Source organism: Myotis brandtii, unplaced genomic scaffold (assembly GCF_000412655.1).
Source record: "Myotis brandtii unplaced genomic scaffold, ASM41265v1 scaffold208, whole genome shotgun sequence".
In the NCBI taxonomy this organism is placed as follows: Eukaryota; Metazoa; Chordata; class Mammalia; order Chiroptera; family Vespertilionidae; genus Myotis; species Myotis brandtii.
In genome coordinates this window covers 2,590,767-2,613,051 of record NW_005357764.1, presented here as the reverse complement: position 1 = coordinate 2,613,051, position 22,285 = coordinate 2,590,767, and the positions used below count along the sequence as shown (strand labels likewise).

Genomic DNA, 22,285 nt, shown 5'->3' with positions numbered 1-22,285 from the left:
TTCTCTTGGCAAATATTTACTGAGCACCCACTAGGTGCTGTGTGAGGCCCTGGAGATTCATTTGTCAACTTCACAGACATGGCATCCCCTACTCTCGTGAAGCTGAAGTGTCAGAGGGAGGGACAAGACCAACATCAACACATAAAGAAACGCATACTTTTGACAGCAGCCAAGGAACAGTAGACTGATGGAGAAAGGGGTGCCCACTTCAGCTTGGTGTCAAAAATGTGGCACATTTGAGAACACAGAAGGCTGAGTGAGGGAGAGAAGAACAGCATAGGACTGGAGAGAGTGGCAGGGGTCTGGTCACTCGGGGGCTAGCAAGACCATATCCTACAGGCTGGATTTTGTGCCAAATACAATGGCAAGGAGCAACACAATCGACTTTGTTCTTTAAGAATGATTTTGTAACAATAAAACTGTGGTGGGTAGGAGGGAAGGTTGGTGAACACTAAGAACACAGTTCCCATCATCCTTATAAGCAATGATGGTGGCTGCAAGGAGGAAGGAGATGGAAGAGAAGCGAGTGATCCTAAATTGGCAACACCTGGTGATAGACTAGATACACAGGATGGAGAGTAGGAAGGGAGGATTCCTGGCTTGTGCCCTACAGCCTGCCTTGTCCTCTATCAATTCCTGTGTACTTGTCTCAGGAAATGTCTTCCATCTCTGTATCTGTAGTACCTGACCAGGGCCTGGTACCTAATAACAGCCATCAATAGGTCTCTTGAAGAAATGAATATGTCAGGGAACTTTGTCCATTCTGTTGCCATGAGCAAAGCTCCAAATATATGCTATATTCAGCACTAAGAAAACACAAATTCAGTACAAACTGAAATATGTCAGTTAACATGCTCTCACTGAAACCCAGTGCCACGGTTTCCTTCTTTTCCCTCAAAGAGAATTCCACAACCTTCTGTCCCATTAAAAAAAAGTAATTCGGGCCCTAACCGGTTTGGCTCAGTGGATAGAGCGTCGGCCTGCGGACTGAAAGGTTCCAGGTTCGATTCCGGTCAAGGGCATATACCTTGGTTGCAGGCACATCCCCAGTGGGGGATGTGCAGGAGGCAGCTGATTGATGTTTCTCTCTCATTGATGTTTCTAACTCTCTATCCCTCTCCCTTCCTCTCTGTAAAAAATCAATAAAATATATTTTTTAAAAAAAAAGTAATTCAGTAACTTTCTAGTTTCATTCATGCTGGGTAAGAATCTAGAATTGACTGCATCATAGCAAGTGCTACAGGAAACCTAGGTTTCCTGGTTCAGTTAATTGGTTATTAATAAGCCAAAGAATAAAGAACAGCCCATTAAAATCACAAGGGGCCTGGCTGGGTAGCTCAGTTGGTTAGAGCATTGTTCTAATACACTATGGTTGGGGGTTCAATCCCTGGGCAGGGCACATACAAAAATCACTAATGAATGCCTGGCCCGCTGGTGTGGCTCAATCTATGAACCAGGAGGAGTTCATGGGTTTGATTCCCGGTCACGGCATGTGCCTGGACTGCAGGCTCGATCCACAGTGGGGGGCTTGCAGGAAGCGGCAGATCAGTGATTCTCCCCATCATTAGTGTTTCTCTCCCTCTCCCTTCCTCTCTGAAATCAATAACAATATATTGGGGGGGGGGGGGCGGTGATTAACCAATGAATGCATAAATAAGTAAACAACAGGTAACTGTCTTCCCCCCAATCCCCCCTCCACTTTTCTCTCTCTCTAAAAGCAATAAATAATTTCTTAAAAAAAAACAGGAAGTCTCACTACAATCCTGTTAGAAATAGCCAAGCCCAGGCCAGTGTGACTCAATTAGCTGGACATCATCCCATGCACAGAAAGACTGCTGGTTCAATTCCCAGCCAGGGCACATGCCCAGGTTTTGGGCTCAATCCCAAGTAGAGGGCATGCAAGAGGCAGCCGATCAATGTTTCACTCTCTTATCGATGTTCCTCTCTCCCTCTCCCTTCTTCTCTCTCTAAAAGTCAATAAAAAATCTTTTTTTTAAAATATATTTTATTGATTTTTTACAGAGAGGAAGGGAGAGAGAGAGAGTTAGAAACATCGATGAGAGAGAAACATCGATCAGCTGCCTCCTGCACATCTCCTACTGGGGATGTGCCCGCAACCCAGGTACATGCCCTTGACCGGAATCGAACCTGGGACCTTTCAGTCCGCAGGCCGACGCTCTATCCACTGAGCCAAACCGGTTTCGGCAAAAAATCTTTTTTTTTTTTTTAAAGAAATATCCAAAAATATCTGACTTTCCATCCAGTAAAAGGTCTGACTATCAGACTATTTTACACAGGCCTTTATCCCCAGCACCCTGACTCCCCCACACAGGGATCAGAGCCCATGGCCTGGCCTGGAGGCCCCACCTTCCTGTTTTAAGAATTAGGAGAGCTGACAGTTATAGCACATTCAATCTTCTCGGGCATATAGACAGAATTTACAACTTTTATATTTGAGGGGAAATGAATCTGTAGCTACAAACTAAGGAATATTATTCAACTTTCTAATTAAAGCACTTAAAATCACCCCAAAAAAGCTTTGGATAAAAGCTTGGCTTTCAGTCTTTTTTTTCTTCCTATTAGAGATTAAAAGTGGTTGAATAGGGGAGATTTGTATTCATCTTGGTGTATGTGAACACTTCCTGGCTTCAGTGCCCCAGCCACAGAGAGTGAGCTGAGCTTTTCCTACCTCGATGCACTGCTTAATCCAAAAGTGGTTCCCCATGGCTTCCCAATTCTGGGAGCAGGTCACATAAAGCAGACGCTCATAAACCCGACGTTTCATAGAGTTGTCAAAAACCTCGAAAAACTTCGCCCTGATGAGTGGCTGGGCACAACGCAGCCCAGAGAGAAAGGCAGGCTCGAGTTTTGCAGTCAGCTCACTGCCAGACAGTGCCTCGTCCCTGTGATCGAAAGAATAATACTAAGATGAAAGGGCTATACCCAAAGGTGAACACCTCAAGCCATAAGCAAACACGTGGGTACCAACTTCCCAAAATGCCTTTATGTAAAACAAGAGTATGCTACAAATCATCATAGACTGACGCAGCATTTGTGCAAAATGTTCAGTAATGATGCCAAAACATGTTACATGATTTAGAATTTAAATGAATATATCTTGGGTGTAACAAAAAAATTAAAATGTCATGTAATGTTGCTTAGTCAGAGAACACACTATAGATTGATACACAAAATATTTGATAATTGTTGTAATTACCTGTAGACATAGTTAACAAGGTCTAAGAACTGTGCGTTTAACTCAAGGTCTTCTGGAAAACGCTTTTCTATGTAGGTCATCATTTTCACAAGCAAAATGGACTTCTCCCGGAGAGTAGGTGTCTGTATGAATTTTTTAAAACAAAAGGTCAATTACTTCTAAGAGAAAACATGTCCAGAAGTACTTCAGCCACCTGCTCTACCACTTTTTAAGCTCCTACAATTTTGTCAAGTAATTTAAGACAGTCATTTCTAAACAAACAAAAAATTATGCTTGAAATCAAGATGAGTGCCAATATAATTTTCCTAGGAACTACAGGTCACTTTGGAGAGAGAGCAATTAAATTGTAAAACTAATCAGAAGTTTGCAAGCATCCTATATAATAAAAGCCTAATATGCTAAGTGTCTGGTCATCTGTTCAACCAATCAAAGTGCAATATGCTAATGATGTGCTAAGGTCGCTCAACCACTCGCTATGACGTGCACTGACCACCAAGGGGTAGATGCTCCAACAGGTAGGTTAGCTTGCTGCTGGGGTCTGGCTGATCGGGACTGAGCGAGATAAGCCAGATGAGCCGGACACGCCCTGGAACCCTCCCTCGGTCCCTCCCTGGCTGGCCAAACTCCCTTGTCCCTTCCCAGCCCCAATTGTGCACCGGTGAGGTCCCTCAGCCTGGCCTGCGCCCTCTCGCAATCTAGGACCATTCGGGGGATGTCAGAGAGCAGGTTTTGGCCCGATCCCACAGGCCAGACCAAGGCACCAGGCCTCTAGTCTTATTATATTAACTAATAATCCCTCATTTTTTTCTTCGCTTACCTTCATCATCATACAAAGACTAACAAGTAAGGTTCATTTAACATTTTAACAAGTAAAACCACATTAAGATCAGTGGTTTTGTCTCAAGTTTCTATTTAAAATCTGTTCAGCACAGTGAGAAAAACCATCTTTAAAAAAAGATACTGTGTGCCGAAACCAATTTGGCTCAATGGATAGAGTGTCGGCCTGCGGACTAAAAGGTCCCAGGTTCGATTCCGGTCAAGGGCATGTATCTGGGTTGCGGGCACATCCCCAGTGGGAGATGTGCAGGAGGCAGCTGATCGATGTTTCTCTCTCATCGATGTTTCTAACTCTCTATCTCTCTCCCTTCCTCTCTGTGAAAAATCAATAAAATATATTTAAAAAAAAAAAAAAGATACTGTGAATGCAAATACAGGAGAAAAAAGTTTTGCCGGATTGAAAACTTCCAGAAGAAGAGCTGAAAAAGTGAGGCCTGAATTTTCTTTTACATATAAAGGTCACCTAGCCAATTTGTAGCCCCTCTTCCCAGCTCACCTGATTGGCTGCCATTGGGGAATTATTTTTAACCCACTCTTCCACAATTTTAACTACCGCCCGGAGGATTTTGGCATCGAGTGATTTTTCAATGAGGGAGGTCAGGATGGCCTGAATAAAGTTCTTCCTCATCTCCAAGCTCATCACAGCCAGGCGTGTTTTCACCAGCTCCAGACTCAGCATCACCAGCTCACTAGTTCCTGCTCATGTGGAGAAAGAACACAGCTCAACAATTTCTACAAGCATGCATCAACAGGCAACCACTCTGCACTACATGGCACATTAATTCTGCCCATTTTTCCCAAAAATATTTTCTCCAGTCTCATCACTTTCTTGCTATTACACCACCTTGCAAGGGTGGTCCTGTAATAAGCTCCTCATGAGGAAGAAATGGAGTGGTTGGAACCAGTGCAGGTAACCCTGGGGTATAGCCAAGTCCCAAAGTCACATCCATAGCACTTGTGTTCCAAGCTGCATTGAGCAGCTGTGCCAACCAGCCCCCCGCCAAACATATCACCCAGATTTCTGGAGCCCACTCCTCAAACCTAAAACCTACAATCTACAATCTAATTTGTCATCAGATGTAACAACTCTAAGCAATCTCTGCTTTATAGCAAAATGGTTAGATAACTCTCATTCAGTGGTGCATGTTCCACATAAATGACCAATCATTTAAAAATTTCTTCAGCCCTAGCCGGTTTGGCTCAGTGGATAGAACATCGGCCTGTGGACTGAAGAGTCCCGGGTTCGATTCCAGTCAAGGGCACATGTCCGGGTTGCGGGCTCGATCCCTAGTCCTGGTTAGGGCTTATGTGGGAGGCAACCAATCGAGGTTTCTATCTCACATAGATATTTCTCCATCTCTCTCCCGCCCTTCCACTCTCTCTAAAAGTCAACAGAAAAATATCCTGGGGTGCGGTTTAAAAAAAAAAAAAAGATAAAAATTTCTTCACTCTCACAATCACAAATTTTAAAAGCAATTCATTTTAAAAAGAAGTCTCATTTTGGTTTTAAATGAACCACTTAGAAACTCTTTGTTAAGAGCAACTAATAATAAATTGCCCATGAACAGCAGGCATTAGTGTTCACTTTAAAATTCAGTCACAGTCCGGTCGGTGCGGCTCAGTGGTTGAGTACTGACCCATGAACCAAGAGTTCACCAACTTGACTCCGGGTTAGGGCACATGCCCAGGTTGCAGGCTCGATCCCCAGTGGGGGAGCATGCAGGAAGCAGTCGATCGATGTTTCTTTCTCATCCATGTTTCTATCTCTCTACCCCTCTCCCCACCTCCCTTCTCTCTAAAAATCAATGAATACATTGAAAAAAAAAAAAGAAACATAAAATTCATTGACAGAGCCAGCTCTGTTTAGTCTGAGGAAAAACTGAGGACCAAGTCAAGTGTGTCACCTGAGGTTGCCTCTGTGCTGCCGGAGGCTGCCTGCGGATTGAGGTGCTCTCGGACCATCTTCTGCAGGGTGCGCATGAAGACCGAGATCAGCCTGTCTATGTAGCTCGGGTTGTTGCTGCAGGCAGACTTGAGGATCATAAGGGTCCCTAAAAGGTAGAAATTCAATGTTTTTTTTAGAAAAGTTTTTAAAAGTAATTGTCAAAAAACAGAGTGAGTATTATAAATTTGACTTCTGGGTGTCTGGAAGCCAACGTTACCCAGCTGCCCTGATCTAAGAAACCAACTTTCTTTTCACCTGGGGCAGCCAGAGCCTCACCAAGAAGTTGGGAAGGCGTTCTTGGCTTGTGAGTGGCTGAGAGGTGACCACATCGTGAAAGGCAGTGATTCTACATACGGGTACACCGTTTTAGCAGCATCTCTACGCTTGGTGTAAAATGGGGCCAGGAGTATCCATGCAACCTGGGGCGATTCCCTTCGCATCTCATGATGAGGCGGAAGAAACAAGGAAGTGCTGGTTTTGGTTGGGGGGGGGGGGCTCAAAGACCAATGGGGACCATGGCCTGGTATGCACCAGGCCACACACTGACACCCTCAAGGACCCCGGACGGCCTGAGCCTTTCCCTTCTAAGGAAAGCTTGTCCAGGGAGCACGAACAGAACAATGCCAATCTGAACCAGTGCAGGGAAAACCAAGCCTGGCGCTTACTCACCAAAGAGCTGGGAGGGATTCGCGTTGGTGGCCTTCTCATAGTTGGTGAGTCCTTCATAGATGACCTTCCCTACGGCCGCATAGAGGCATTCCAGCTCTTCGTACTTGGAGGCCACACTGGACGTGCCTGAAACAGAAGCCAGAACTGGGCTCTGTGGTTTGGGTTCTTAGGCCTGTCCAGGCCCTGGGACATTAATGTCCCTCACTCTAAAGCTGAGCTTTAGTTATTTTGGCACCTGTGGCAACTTCTCTCCCACTGGTGCTCACCTCTGGGCAGGGTTCCTACTTTACAAAGCTGACAACCTTTTATCTCACCTCAACTCACTCTAAATACACTTAACAGTATTTATTTTGTCAACTGTTCACCGTTTGACAAAATATTTTCATCTAATTTCCCTTTAATAACTTACAGAATCAGCAATGCTCAGCTGATGAAGGACTGCATATCCAAAGCAGACAAAAAATAGGATGCAGTGACTACTGCTGTTAAGTTCTCATGTCAATTTTTTTAAAAAAGGTTGAAAATATAAAGAAAAGGGACATAATAAAATGCTCCATATAGTAACTGGAGGATGAGCCCTCTCCAATAACAAGCTTTGTGACCACCCATCCACTCAGAAAGGCACCCGTGGGAAAGGTGACATACTTGGCTCTGTTGGGAAAATGCTCATTAGGCGTGAGAGAAGGCTATGGACTGCTCGCAAGACTTTGGTGTTTCCACACGTCATACAGGCAGCGATTCCGCGCTGCAGGGGTTTGAAGCTACTGAGGATGGCTGGAGACTGGAGAACAGTGAGCAAGAAACTCAGCACTTCCAAGCCCGTGCAAATATTTCCATAGTTAACTTGATTAGGCTGCTCCTGGAAGGAAGAACACAGGTCGCACACGGATGAAATACTCTAGTGCAGTAAGTTATATAGTCAACCAAAACTTAAAGCTACGTGCTACCAAGTACTTAGAAGTGAGGTAAAAAATCACTAAGAATGAACACACGATATGTATAAAAACATGTGACCACCATATTTTATTAATAGAGTAGGATTTTGTTTCTTTTAATCAATTTGCTTTAAATATTTAGTCAAGACTGTTTCAAAAGCTCATGAAAAATATTCAATATTAAATGTTAAAATTTTGAAAATCACTAAAGTCTGGTCTAAAAAGGCAGTTATTGCAATGTGTTTTGCTTGTCTCCTTCCACCTTTTTAGTTAAAATGCAAATATTCTTCCAAAAGGAAATATCTTTGAAACTCTATCATGAAATCAATCTAAGAGATGATGCCAGAATTAAAAACAAAAATAAAAAACAGAAAACAGAGTCCATGGTTTGCTTCGTGAAACTTCTGTCTCTGTGGTTTATGCCTGTATGTATATGCACGGGGCTGTGAGTAAAAGCTCACTGACTGTGCGAGAGGTGCAAGTCACTGTGAGCACAGGGCCTTGTGCTATGAAACTGCTAGCCTGTGTACCGGCAGCGGCTGTCCATTTATGACTGAGCGTGATTGATTCAACTGTGACTGTATGTGATAGGAAAGAAATGTGACCTTCCAACAAGAAAAAAAGGAAAGAAACCTGCAGACAGTCCATAAGTTATACATTAGGCTGGAATCATAGCATGAGCTGGACACTCAGGGCCTATGATCCTACTGTGTTCATTGCACAGGTTACCTCTATAACCTTTCAAAAAACCTAAGCAACAATGTTAATCTTCGCAACACAAAACAGCAAATGCTTACAATAGGATAGCAACCCCCAGAAAAATATAGGATCGAGGTGTTTATAAAAACAAGCCCTAAAAGAAAGGAAAAATAAACAAAAAAATTTTTTAATCAATTAATTTAAAAAAGAAACAAGCCCTAGCCAATTTGGTTCAGTGGCAAGATAGAGCATCAGCCTGTGGACTGAAAGGTCCCAGGTTCAATTCTGGTCAAAGGCACATGCCTGGGTTGTGGGCTCAATCCCCAGTAGGGGGCGTGCAGGAGGCAGCTGATCAATGATTCTCTCTCATCATTGATGTTTCTATCTCTCTCTCCCTCTCCCTTCCTCTCTGAAATCAATAAAAATATATTAAAAACAAAACCAAAAAAACCCACAAAACAAAACAGCACCCATCAAATAATTAACATTGCAAGTCATTTCTTTTACATATATATATATATTTGTATTGATTTCAGAGAGGAAGGGAGAGGGAGAGAGAGATAGAAACATCAATGATGAGAGAGAATCATTGATCAGCTGCCTCCTGCACGCCCCCTACTGGGGATTGAGCCCACAACCCAGGCATGTGCCTTTGACCAGAATTGAACCTGGGACCTTTCAGTCCGCAGGCCGACAACACTCTATCCACTGAGCCAAACCAGCTAGGGCGGGAGTCATTTCTTTGTTACCTGACTATACAGTGCTCAATAACAAATTCTATGTCCACCTACTTTAAAAATTCCAGTTTACTTTAAAGGCTGTTTCATAAATCAACTAAAAATGTTTATTTCAAGCCAGCCAGTATGTCAATTTAAAAAATGAGACTTCAAAAGGCAAGAGGACTATTACATTTTCAAAACTAATTGCACTTGTTGTGGGGGGGCGGGGGCGGTGAGAGCTGAAGTTTTAAAACCATTTTCTGGAAGTGAAATTTCCTCCTCACTAGCAGTATGAAAATTAATAAAATAAAACCTCATTTAAAAGGCCAGGAGGGGGAGCCCTCAGGCACTACTCTACCACTCTTCAATTATAGACCCCCCCCAATAGGAATTGTCAAATACAGAGCTCAACAGGAAAAAAAAAAAAGCACACTACCTTATTACTCCAGCAGGAAGAGTTCCTTCCTTGCCCGGCAACTTAGCCAACAAGAATCAATCACCACCCTAAACTCTCGATCTCCTCCATCCCAACAGACTTTTGTTCAAAATAATCCCTCTCATTTTCCTTTTTTTCCTCTAGAACAGCGGTTCTCAACCTGTGGGTCAAGACCCCTTTGGGGGTCGAACAACCCTTTCACAGGGGTCGCCTAAGACCATCAGAAAACACATATATAATTACATATTGTTTTTGTGATTAATCACTATGCTTTAATTATGTTCAATTTGTAACAATGAAATTGGGGGTCACCACAACATGAGGAACTGTATTAAAGGGTCGCGGCATTAGGACGGTTGAGAACCACTGCTCTAGAAAGTCAAGTTCCTCTCCTTTGCTTGCTGGACTTGCCCTATGGTTTTTGCTACACCTTGCAATTCCTCTGCTATTCTCTGGTAAAACAACTATTTATTTTTAAGGTCAACAGCAGCCAGCAGACAAAGTGGAAGGGGCCACAACTGGACAAAGGAATGGAAGATTCAGATTTTGGTGGCCCAGCCCCAAGCCCAGGCAATAGCAACAGACCCCCACACTTACCACACTCATCAGCAGCTTGTCGAACCACTGCAGTTTGAGCTCAGATTTGGACCACATGTCCGGTCGCAAGGCAGTTTTCAGGAGGGTCACACACCGGCGAGAAAGCACCTCCCCAGGAGACCCGGCAGTGTTGGTGTTGTCATTAACCTGGAAATTCATTCATTCAAGCCCACATTTAACTGCATACATGTTTAGTCATTCCTGTGACACTGCTTCTTGCCCATGCCCCATGCCCTTGCATCCCAGCTGTCTACCTCACAGCCCCCTCCTCTCCTACCTGACTCAACTCAGCCCTCTGCACGGACCCTCCCTCTCCGTTACATTGGGTCAGTGGTGATTTGCAACCATTTGTGCGATTGATTGATTAGTGTCAAGAGGCTCCCTGAGGGCAAGGATCCATGTTCCTCCCTTCTGGATCACCTAAGCCAGTGATGGCGAACCTATGACACGTGTGTCAGAGGTGACACGTGAACTCATTTTTTTTTTGGTTGATTTTTCTTTGTTAAATGGCATTTAAATATATAAAATAAATATCAAAAATATAAATCTTTGTTTTACTATGGTTGCAAATATCAAAAAATTTCTATATGTGACACAGCACCAGAGTTAAGTTAGGGTTTTTCAAAATGCTGACACGCCGAGCTCAAAAGGTTCGCCATCACTGACCTAAGCTGTGCCCAGCACACTGCAACAGGCAAGAAAGTAGTGATTGAATAGTTCAGTACATCGATTTTCAACTGGTATGCCACAAGAATTTTTTAAAATGTTTTTATTCATTTCAGAGAGAAGAAGAGAGAGGGAGAGAGAGAGATAGAAACATCAATGAGGAGAGAGAATCATCTATCGGCTACCTCCTCTACCTCCCCTGCTGGGGATCAAGTCCAGAAACCAGACATGTGCCTTGACGGGGAATTGAACCATGACCTCCTGATTCATGGGTGGACACTCAACCACTGAACCACACCATCCAGGCAAGAATCTTTAAAACATGCAATATCTGCCCTGACTGGTTTGGCTCAGTGGATAGAGCATCGGCCTGCAGACTCAAGGGTCCCGGGTTCGATTCTGGTCAAGGACATGTACCTCGGTTTCGGGCACATCCCCGGTGGGGGATGTGCAGGAGGCAGCTGATCGATGTTTCTCTCTCTCATCGATGTTTCTAACTCTCTATCCCTCTCCCTTCCTCTCTGTAAAAAATCAATAAAATATATTTAAAAAAAAAACAAAAAACACCATGCAATATCTGACTACTTAGTAAGGAGCACTGAACTGTTTTCCATTAGATTGTCAAATAAAAATATGACAACAGCCAACACAGCAACAGCCGTCCGGTATGACTAAATCAAAATTATACCTAATTTGTCAGACTGGCAAAAAAATAAATTTGTTGGTGTGCCACAGAATTTCAATGATTAGTTTATGTGTGCCATGATATGAAAAAGGTTGAAAATCGCTGGTTTAGTAGGTTCCTTTCAGTACTTGGAAAGCCTCAATACTCAATAGTATAGCAAATTTGTTTAATAGTTATAAAAATGTAAAATTACCAAATTTTTAAAACGCAGGAAAATTTCATTTGCAATGTGTGTTTGAAATATAAAAATGAAGTTTCAGAAATAGATCCCCTATAACTCCATGAAAACCGGTATTGATGAGTGGTAAATAAATGCTTGCATTTTTTTTGTATTTTATCAATTGACTTGAGGGGTGGAGGGAGAAGAGAGAGAGGAGACAGGAGAGAGGAAGAGGAGAGAGGAGAGAAGAGAGGAGAGAGAGAGAGAGAGAGAGAGAACATAGATTTGTTGCTCCACTTATTTATGCATCACTGGTTGCTTCTTGTATATGTCCTGACTAGAGTCTGAACCCACAACCATGGAGTATCGGGAGGATGCTCTAATCACCTGAGCTACCCATCCAGGGTGTAAAAGCATTTAAGTTACTAAATATTGTGTTGGACTATCCCAACACCTTTATGAGCTATGTAACTTGAAAGTTAAAATAATTTGCCCAAGATCATTGAACTACTACCATGTTTCACTAATACCACAATTCCATTAATTATTAGACATACCATTATATTATCACTGCTAAAAGAAAAATATTTCTTAAATATCATATAAATTATAAGACAAGGCAGACTTCAGAATTATCAGCATATCATGAAATCTGGTATGAAAGTACCAGACTACCTGTCAGACTTTGGTTCGTCTATTTCTTTTCTCAGATAACATTCTATAGTTGACCAAGTAGACTTTGTTCTGAAAAATCCTTAATATAAGACATTCAGAACCCGCACCTGACAAGCCACTCGGATGAGGAAGTTCACCACGGTGTCCGTGTGCTGTTTGTCAATTGGCTTGGCAAGAAGGGAGTCCGCTCCAGGCAGCGACTGGCTCCTCCCAAACACCTACAAGGACAGGAAGAGCCTCTCAACAATGCATTCCAGGGGACAGCACTGGCCTGTGCAGCCCAATAACAGGGAACAGATGCCATTCTGGGTAGAGGGACACCAGAGGCAGGACAACTAATAAACAAAGTAGCCACAAAGAAAGCAATGGGTCATTTGCAAGACTGGAAGGGAGCGTGGTCCAGGAAGTGAAAGGATGCTATCAAGGTACCTCTCCGACTGAGAAAAAGGCAGCCATGAGAAGAGAGAACTGAGCCAGTGAGAGGTAATGGAGCCAGTGCACACGTCCTAGTGAGCACAGAACTGGCGTTTCTGAGGTGAGGAAAGGCCTGCGCGTCTGCAGCAGCATGAGCAAGTGCAGGGCATGAAGGCCATCAGAAGGGCAGGTCACGCAGGCACTGAAAGCCAGCGTCAAGGGAAAGGATTAGTGAGGGAAAAGATAGTCTGCATTTTTTAAGTGTTTACGTGAAATGACTACAATAGTCCCAAGAAGTCACAAAGACAATACAGAGGTGTCATGTACCCTTCATCCAGCTTTCCCTAGCTTGGATTTTGAATAGAGTGTTTCTTGGCACTCTGCTCTGTTAAAAGTGTAATGAAGAGAAATAAAGTGGAAGGTCTGAGAGGAACTGGGAGGCAGTTTCAGTAATCCCAGTGAGAAGGGACCAGGCGTCTGCTTGCACCACCATGGTGGGTACAGAATTGAGCAGAGGGTGAGGTATTCATGGCTGGGCTGCCAGGACTTGCTCTTGACCAGATGTGTGGAGAGAAGGAAATGGACAGATTGCAGATAGCTCCAGGTTTCTAATTTGAGTACAGGGTGAATGCAGGGCCACATGCTCCGGAGAAACAGAGGGAGTGGGAGGTAGAGTTCGCACCCACGGGGCTCTTTTGGTACCCAGCTGCCCTCCAAACAAAACAGGACATGCTATCTTTTCTAAAACTCAATGCACCATGGGTGCATGTCCTCAATCAATTGTCTTGCCCCAAAGAGTTTCTCTTGATGCCTTTCTGCAAGTAATGAACTATGATCATCAGCACTCTAGTGATATTAAGTGGCACAAAGAAAACTGCATCTGCTAACTGGGAAACACCTTGAGTCGGTAGCATGTCACTGGGTTTCTCTCTGTTGGGTGCAGCCTTTCTCTCTGGCACGGTGCTGAGCACTTAGCCTACGCTCAGAGTCCGTTGAGTAAGTGACCACACTCCCACAAGGAAGCACAGAACCTATAAAAGGAAGCACATGTAGTGTGTGCAATGATCTTACTGCGCTGATTGCTCCTGTGGCCGTCCTAAAGCGTTTCACTTCCTGGGCAGAATCCACTGAGAGGCCTCTTTTAATGGAAGATGACACAGAGTTGACTCCTTCTCCGCTGGAATTTGGATCCATATCTGAATCCGGCTTAAGAAACACACACATTTGACTTTACTAATTTCTGCAGAGAAGCGTAAGGAATACAATCAAGGATGACACAAGAGGGCTAACATCTCTACCTGCTGGTCCTTGATCCTCTGGAGCTCCCACTTGATGACAACCTCCGCCAGGTCCACAACCAGCCTTCTCTGCTCAATGGTGACGCTGGGTGTGAAGCCCAACCTCTGCATGGCACTGACCATGTGCTGTACCAAGTGGTGCCGCACGGGGTAGTACACCTGTGAGCACAGGGCTTGTGTCACACCGGGGACGTTGTGCTGTGACCACACACACACAAACACATATGCACATGCACATATATACACATACAACCTGCCTCGGTCCCAAAATACTCACATAAGCCAACTATAACTTCAGTGAGGAAATTCTCATTACCTTATGTATGTGTTTATCACTTCCCCTGTCTCTGGTTGAGTCCCAATACAATAGTGTAACTCAGTGATTTAGTTCCATCTTTGAAACACTCACCCAGCCGTGTGGCTCAGTGGTTGAGTGCTGAACTATGAAGCAGGAAGTTACAATTCGATTCCCGGTCAGGGCACATGCCCAGGTTGCGGGCTCGATCCCCAGTAGGGGACATGCAGGAGGCAGCCAATTGATGTTTCTCTCTCATCATTGATGTTTCTATCTCTCTCTCCCTCTCCCTACCTCTCTGAAATCAATAAAAATATATTTTTTAAATGTTGAAACACTGAGTTCTCTTTAGTAGAAAAGTCTAGTCATCTGTATCAAACTTAACACTTGCTATCATAATAGTTTAGCCATGCCAATAAGCAAATTCCCAATTTAAAAGCTGTAACAGCTTTCAGCTCAATACTACTAAATCCTTTCTCCTCTACCCAAAATTTACAAAAATTATTTACATATTTATGTAAATCCAACAAAGTGGGCAATTTAGCTACAGAAAGGAGATGCCAGCAACAAGAATAACTTTTTTAGCCAAGTAACCAAAATCTAGAGTTAATGATGACTCCTCCCAAAGTAAAAATTCATGTGTATCCACTGTTAAATGAGAGTACTATCAAGAAAAATGCAGTCTAGACAGAAATACACCTAACACATTCTCTAAACTATAGCAATTTCCATGTTGATAAAGCCATACACATACACACATATACACACTAATCAATGGATTGAAATACCTCTACTAAAAGACTGACCCCCTATTACTGCAGAAACTGAAAAATAGGCAAAATGTTAAAGCAAACACCTGAATGTGCATCACACATCAATCTGCAGTCCTTTCTGTGTACCTTAAAATGCTGCACTATCAAGTGCAAAATATGAACCAGCTGAGGAACTGTGTGCCCCTCCTCCACAATGATCTTCCTTGTCCAGTGGGTCAGCATCTGGTGCCCATCCTCCATTCTGGCTGGCACTGCCGGCGTCAAAATGGCCATCGCTTGTCTGACAATTGCTCGAGCTTCCATTGCATGGGCCTTGAGAAGACTGTGAAAAACCTAAAACGAGAGAGAAATTCTTACCTAAGATAAAAATAAAGGCTTTCAAAACAAGATAACAACAATCTCTTAGAACCAAGGCATATTTTTTTAAAAATCCCTCAGAGCTCTCTTATTGGGAAACAACATAGTTGCTTTCTCCTTCATTAAGTTTTGATCAATGAATACATTCATTGTAATACTGATTGCACACCTATTAGGTGCCCATGCCTGGCTAGGGTGGAATATTCCAGGACGAATGAGACCTAGCTCCCTGCAGACATCAATGTCTACCATAACCTAAGGGAAGTCAGTCATTCACTCTGGCCACAGTATAAAAAAATGGAGTGAAAGGGGCCACTATCAGAGGTCATCTTACAACAGTTCAAGTGAGCAGTGAAGTGCTTATATCAGGGGAACACAAAGACCACCCAATAGTACTGAGGGTGAAGGGACAGGAAGGGTCTTGGAAATCAACAGGACTTGCCCATGCCTCCATGCTGGGCAGAATGAGAGGGTGTCACAGATGGCCCTCAGATCTCCGGCTGGGAAACTGGGGGAGAGCAGTGCCAATCACAGAGACTGTATTTATATCTCAAGTGCCTGTGGGAGGTGATGTCTGAGAGGCCACTGGCTTTATTGGGGCCGGGGTTTAACACCACAGATATTCACAAGAGGTAGTTGTCAGAGGGAAACAAAGAATGACCTCACAGAATAGGACAAGAGCGACTGCTTACCAAATGCTTAAAGGGAAAGATAGGCTGAGCACTCAAGTCTATTATTCTTACACAGAGACAGTAACCAACTCACTCAAGGTCATGGAACTCCTTAGTAGAAGAAACAACTCAAACCCAGGGCTATCTGACATCAAAGCCTAAATCACTGAGGGGCTCAGGGAAGACAGGTCAAGATCATCAGCACAGTGGAGGGCTTACACGATGAGGGTTCAAAAGTACCCACTACTTATAGCAGTGATGGCGAAGCTATGACACGCGTGTCAGAGGTGACACGTGAACTCATTTTTTTGGTTGATTTTTCTTTGTTAAATGGCATTTAAATATATAAAATAAATATCAAAAATATAAATCTTTGTTTTACTATGGTTGCAAATATAAAAAATTTCTTTATGTGACACGGCACCAGAGTTAAGTTAGGGTTTTTCAAAATGCTGACACGCCGAGCTCAAAAGGTTCGCCATCACTGATCTATAGCAAAGAAATGGGCTGGGGCCCTTGACCAAAATATTTTTTTTCTTTTTTTGTACTGATTTCAGAGAGGGAGGAAGAGGGAGAGACAGACAGAAACATCAATGATGAAAATCACTGATTGGGTGCCTCCTGCACGCCCCACACTGGGGATTGAGCCTGCAACCTGGGCATGTGCCCTTGGCAAGAATCGAACCTGGGACCCTTTGGTCCAAAGGCCGACGCTCTACCCACTGAGCCGAACCGGCTAGGGCGACAAAAACATTTTCAATGGAACGAAGAATTGAAAGCCAGAATGCAATAGGTGAGGAGCATGAGCTGGACAAAGGAGACATTTTGTTGTTTTAAAAGCAAGGCTGCAGAGGAACTCAAGCAGAGCAATAACTGGGTAGGAAGGAGAGAATAAATAGTCATGGAAGATTTCACAGTTTTTAAGAGATGGCAGAGACGAGCATTACCGAATGGCATTGGGAGAAGTCAACAGAAAAGGAGAGGTCACAATGGTATACAATTATGGAAATGCATCCAATTGTTGGGAAGACATGAGGGAGCCTCGCAAAGTACCTGCAGAACAATTTTCTTATGTATTGCAAACTTGGCGATAATGTGTGCCAGAAGTAAGTGCCCACTGTATTTGCAAGCTGGGTCTACACAGGCCTTGGAGAGCAGGCAGGGCCAGGCGAAGGTCATCAGGCGGCGCAGCTTGCTGTTGCGGTTCTTGTTGTTGTCGTGGATGTGGTGGGGGGCATGCTCCACCAGCAGCGTGGCATACTGCAGGAGGTAAATCCTCAGGGAGTCCAGCATGTCCGCCTGCTTCTCTGGGTCCAGGACCTGTGGGAAAGGCAAGCAGAAAGGAATTCCTTTCTGGTTTTGAACTGTGTTACCTATTAAGGGTCATACACGTTTAAACCTTAAAAACACACATACTTACATTTATCTATATTATTAAGTTTTCCAATGAGGAACCCAATAATGACATATCAAGTTTCCTTTAACACATATGGATTAGAAATTCACTGAATTTATTTCAACCTGCAAAAAAGGGGCAGGCTTACAGTCAGAATGCAGTGGGCAAAGTGGCTTGATGTGGGAAAGAACTTCCTCTTTGATACAAGGTGAGTTAGGACTGAGTTTCTTATTTTCAGCAGTTGAGATTTTTTTCTGGTCAACTACTAATTATCCAGCCCTTATTTTTCAGTATGAGGATCAAAAAACATTATCTGGAAAAAAATCTCTATTTTTTAAAAAATTGTTATGGTTTTCTATGTAATCAAGTATCTGATAGATTTTTGTGCGTGTTTCAATGATATAAGATAAAAAATGTACACTCTTTAAGGAATATTCTGCATGTCTCTATTGAATCAAGTACTGTAACTGCACCATCCAATTCAGCTAAATACCCTTACCTACTTTCTGCCTACGGACACATCTAAGAGACTGAAATCTTCCATCACAACAGTGTCTTCATTCGGGTCCCTGTAGCCCCCTGTCTTCCTTCCCCTGAATTCACTGCAGCCCCTCCCCAGGGCTCCAGCCTGCCCAAGGCCATTTATCCTCATCCAACATTCAGAATCTCCTCCTTGTGACGAGTCAGTAGGGAGACCAAAAATAATTCCTTGGGCTCAGCTCGAATTACCTTGGGAGGGTGGAAGTAGGGTCAAAACTGCAGGAAGAGACAAATGCTACCTACAGACCAATAACCTGCCAATAGGAACAACAGTCCACTCTACCTGGACCCCCGAACAGAACAGGCAGCAGAATGAGTAAAAACACTGTATCCTTCCAAAGAGCATCAATGTGCATATGGTGCGCTGCAGCCCTGGAATGGCTGTTGCTCACAGCACGCCAACAAATAACCCACACACGGAACACAAGCTAACACCCTCACAGCAAACACACCTGCCCATGAAGTTCAAAGGCCTAACCTACAGAGGACAGCCCAGGCTTCGTGAAAAAAAAATAGGGCAGGCATTTCTCAAAGAAATATTAAATCCCAAAATTCTCTTTAGAGCAAACTATAAACACTCTTATAAAAATGTAGACCTGAAAGCCTAAGCTAAGTTCAGACATCATCCTGCCACAAAGATGTTTCATTAAGTTGGCAATAAAGGGTCACAGCAGCAACTGTATCCAGTCTACTATTCTCACTGGCTTTTATAGAGTTCTTTGCAAACCTTAAGATGAAAAAACAACAACATTAAAACTTGCTGGGCCAGCATAGCTCAGAGGCTGAGCGTCAATCTATGAACCAGGAGGTCAGGGTTTGATTCCCGGTCAGAGCACATGCCCAGGTCGCGCGGGCTTGATCCCCAGTAGGGGGCCTGCAGGAGGCAGCCTATCGATGATTCTCTCTCACCATTAATGTTTCTATCTCTCCCCCTCTCCCTTCCTCTCTGAAATAAATAAGAATATATTTTTTTAAAAAATCAAAACTCTACAGACCAGCAATAGGGGTTTTTATAAAATTACTTTGAGATCTGATTTTTCATTGAGATACATTGTTTCTCACTGGAATCTATTAATGTAGGGAAAAAAGTTAATTTATTCCAAATGAAGCTGCCTTAAAAAATTCACTAATAAGAATTATAATTCATGAAGGCTGGGGCTGGGGGGATGGGGCAGGCTGGGAGAGGACAATGGGGGGAAAGGGGGACATATGTAATACTTTCAACAATGAAGAATTTTTTTAAAATATTATAATACAGTAGGTCCATCCTCTCCCCCATGGTTTCACTTTTCCCAATATCAGTTACCCACAGTCTACTGTGGTTTGAAAATATTAAATGGAAAATTCCAGAAATAATTCATAAATTTAAACTGTGTGCCCTTCTGAGTAGCATGACAAAAATCTCTTGCCAGCCTGTTCCATCCCACCCAGGACATAAATCATCCCTTTGTCCACACTATATACACTACCTGCCCATTTCACTTAGTAGCCATCCGGTTATCAGATCAGCTGTCAGAGTATCCCAGTCCTGTGTTAAAGTACCCTTATTTACTTAATAATGGTCTCAAGGTATAAGAGTAGTGATGCTGGCAACCTGGATATGCCAAAGAGAAGCAGTAAAGTACTTCCTTTAGGTGAAAAGGTAAAAACTCTCAACTTAGTAAGAAAAGAAAAAAAAATCATATGCTGAGGTTGCTAAGATCTTCAGAAAGAAGGAGTCTTCTGTGAAACTGTGAAGAAGTAAAAAGAAATTCATGCTAGTTTTGCTATTGCACATCATGCAAAAGTTTTAGCCACAGAGTGTGGTAAGTACTTATTTAGATGGAAAAGGCATTAAATTTGTGGGTGGGGTGCCTTGTTGTGTTGTATTTTGTGCCTTTAAATCAACGCAGCAGATCCAAGCAACAGCAGCCTCCTGATCACCACACCCTCTGTCTGAGGAACAGCAGCTGTACGTGAAGCCTCCCCCCACCAGCCAGAAGAGCCACCACAGCTGTGAACAACACCCACCAGAGGAGCTGCTGCCAACTGAGGAGCAGCTGCTACCGCAACCACCCAAGGAGCAACCACAGCCCAAGGAGCCACTGCCACCCAGGGAGCAGCCACTGAACGACTCAACATCTAGATATGTCAGTGAGATCAAACATGGGTAGGCAAAGAAACCCCCAAAGGAAAGAAAAGGAGGACTCGCCAGAAAAGCAGCTAAGTGAGACAGAGGCATGCAACATGACAGAAAAAGAATTCAGAATAAGGGTCCTAGCGTGCATAAACCGGATGGAGGAAAAAATCAACTACTTATGCAAGAAGCAAGAAGAAACAGATGAAAAAATCAATAACTTATGCAAGACCCAAGAAGAAATGAAGAGCGATATAGCTGCAATAAAAAACACCATTGAAAGCATCAACAGTAGACTAGGAGAAGCGGAGGACCGAATTAGTGAATTAGAAGACAAGGAAGCAAAACACACCCAAACTGTACTGCAATTGGAGAAAAAAATTAAAAGACAGGAGGAGAGCCTAAGGGAGCTTTGGGACAACATGAAACGAAACAACATACGAATAATAGGGGTGCCAGAACAACAGAAAGATGAACAAGGATTAGAAAACCTACTCGAAGAAATAATATCAGAAAACTTCCCTGAAGTGGGGAAGAAAAAAGTCACACAAGCACAGAGAGTCCCAAACAAGGTGAACCCGAAAAGACCCACACCAAGACACATCATAATTACCATGGCAAATGTTCAGGACAAAGAGAGAATCTTACAGGCTGCAAGAGAGAGACGGAAAGTTACATACAAGGGATCTCCCATTAGATTATCAAATGATTTCTCAACAGAAACACATCAGGCCAGAAAAGAATGGACAGAAATTTACAAAGTGATGCAAAGCAAAGGACTGAACCCAAGAATACTCTATCCAGCAAGGCTATCATTCAAAATTGAAGGGGAAATAAGAAGCTTCACAGACAAAAAAAGGCTAAGGGAGTTTATCACCACCAAGCCTGCAATGCAAGAAATGCTAAAGGGACTGGTGTAAAAAGAAGGAATAAAAAGCTCAGAAAGAAAACAGCCACACACAAAAAGAAATGGCTATAAACAAGTACCTTTCAATAATAACTTTAAACGTAAACGGACTAAATGCTCCAACCAAAAGACATCGAGTGGCTGAATGGATAAAAAAACATGACCCATACATCTGCTGTCTACAAGAGACCCACCTCATTAGAAGGGACTCACACAGACTGAAAGTGAAGGGATGGAAAAATATCTTTCAGGCAAATGGAAAGGAAAAGAAAGCTGGGGTAGCAATACTTATATCAGACAAAATAGACCTCAAAGTGAAGGCCATAACAAGAGATAAGGAAGGCCACTTCATAATACTAAAGGGATCAATACAACAAGAAGATATAACCCTGGTAAACATATATGCACCCAATGCAGGAGCACCCAAATTCATAAAAAAACTCCTGGAAGATATCAAAGGAGAGATCGACAACAATACAATCATAGTAGGGGACTTTAATACACCACTGACACCACTGGATAAGTCCGCTAGACAAACAATCAGCAAAGAAACAGCAATCCTAAATGACTCACTAGATCAGATGGACTTAATTGACATCTTCAGAACACTTCACCCCAAAGCCATGGAATATACATTCCTCTCAGGTGCTCATGGGACATATTCAAAAATAGACCACATATTGGGTCACAAGCAAAGTCTCCACAAATTCAAGAAGATTGAAATCATAAAAAGCTTCTTCTCAGACCACGATGGCATAATGTTAGAAATAAACTACAATAAAAACAACCCAAAATACTCAAACACTTGGAAGCTGAATAGCATGTTATTAAATATTGATTGGGTTACCAATGACATCAAAGAAGAAATTAAAAACATCCTGGACACTAATGACAATGAAAACACAACAATCCAAAACCTATGGGACACAATGAAAGCAGTCCTGAGAGGGAAGTTTATAGCTCTACAGGCCTATCTCAAAAAACAAGAAAAAATGGTAGTAAATCATCTAACTCTTCAACTCAAAGAATTAGAAAGAGAGCAACAAGAAAACCCCAGAGTGAGCAGAAGGAAGGAGATAATAAAGATTAGAGCAGAAATAAATGACATAGAGACCAAAAAAACAATACAGAAAATCAATGAAACCAAGAGCTGGTTCTTTGAAAGGATAAACAAGATCGACAAACCTCTAGCCAGGCTCACCAAGAAGCAAAGAGAGAGGACCCAAATAAACCAAATCAGAAACGATAGAGGCGAAATAACAACAGACCCCACAGAAA

General features: G+C 43.0%; 1 protein-coding gene across 1 annotated transcript in view; it reads right to left on the bottom strand.

The window, feature by feature from the left end:
• Nucleotides 1-22,285, bottom strand: part of LOC102262684 (transformation/transcription domain-associated protein) — a 133,276-nt gene that overhangs the window by 36,105 nt on the left and 74,886 nt on the right. Inside the window, 12 exon segments of the mRNA XM_014539091.1 lie at nucleotides 2,690-2,903; nucleotides 3,218-3,339; nucleotides 4,551-4,750; nucleotides 5,959-6,105; nucleotides 6,669-6,794; nucleotides 7,314-7,527; nucleotides 10,055-10,201; nucleotides 12,348-12,458; nucleotides 13,726-13,860; nucleotides 13,953-14,111; nucleotides 15,147-15,353; nucleotides 17,102-17,368. Coding sequence (XP_014394577.1) covers nucleotides 2,690-2,903; nucleotides 3,218-3,339; nucleotides 4,551-4,750; nucleotides 5,959-6,105; nucleotides 6,669-6,794; nucleotides 7,314-7,527; nucleotides 10,055-10,201; nucleotides 12,348-12,458; nucleotides 13,726-13,860; nucleotides 13,953-14,111; nucleotides 15,147-15,353; nucleotides 17,102-17,368 — 2,049 coding nt within the window.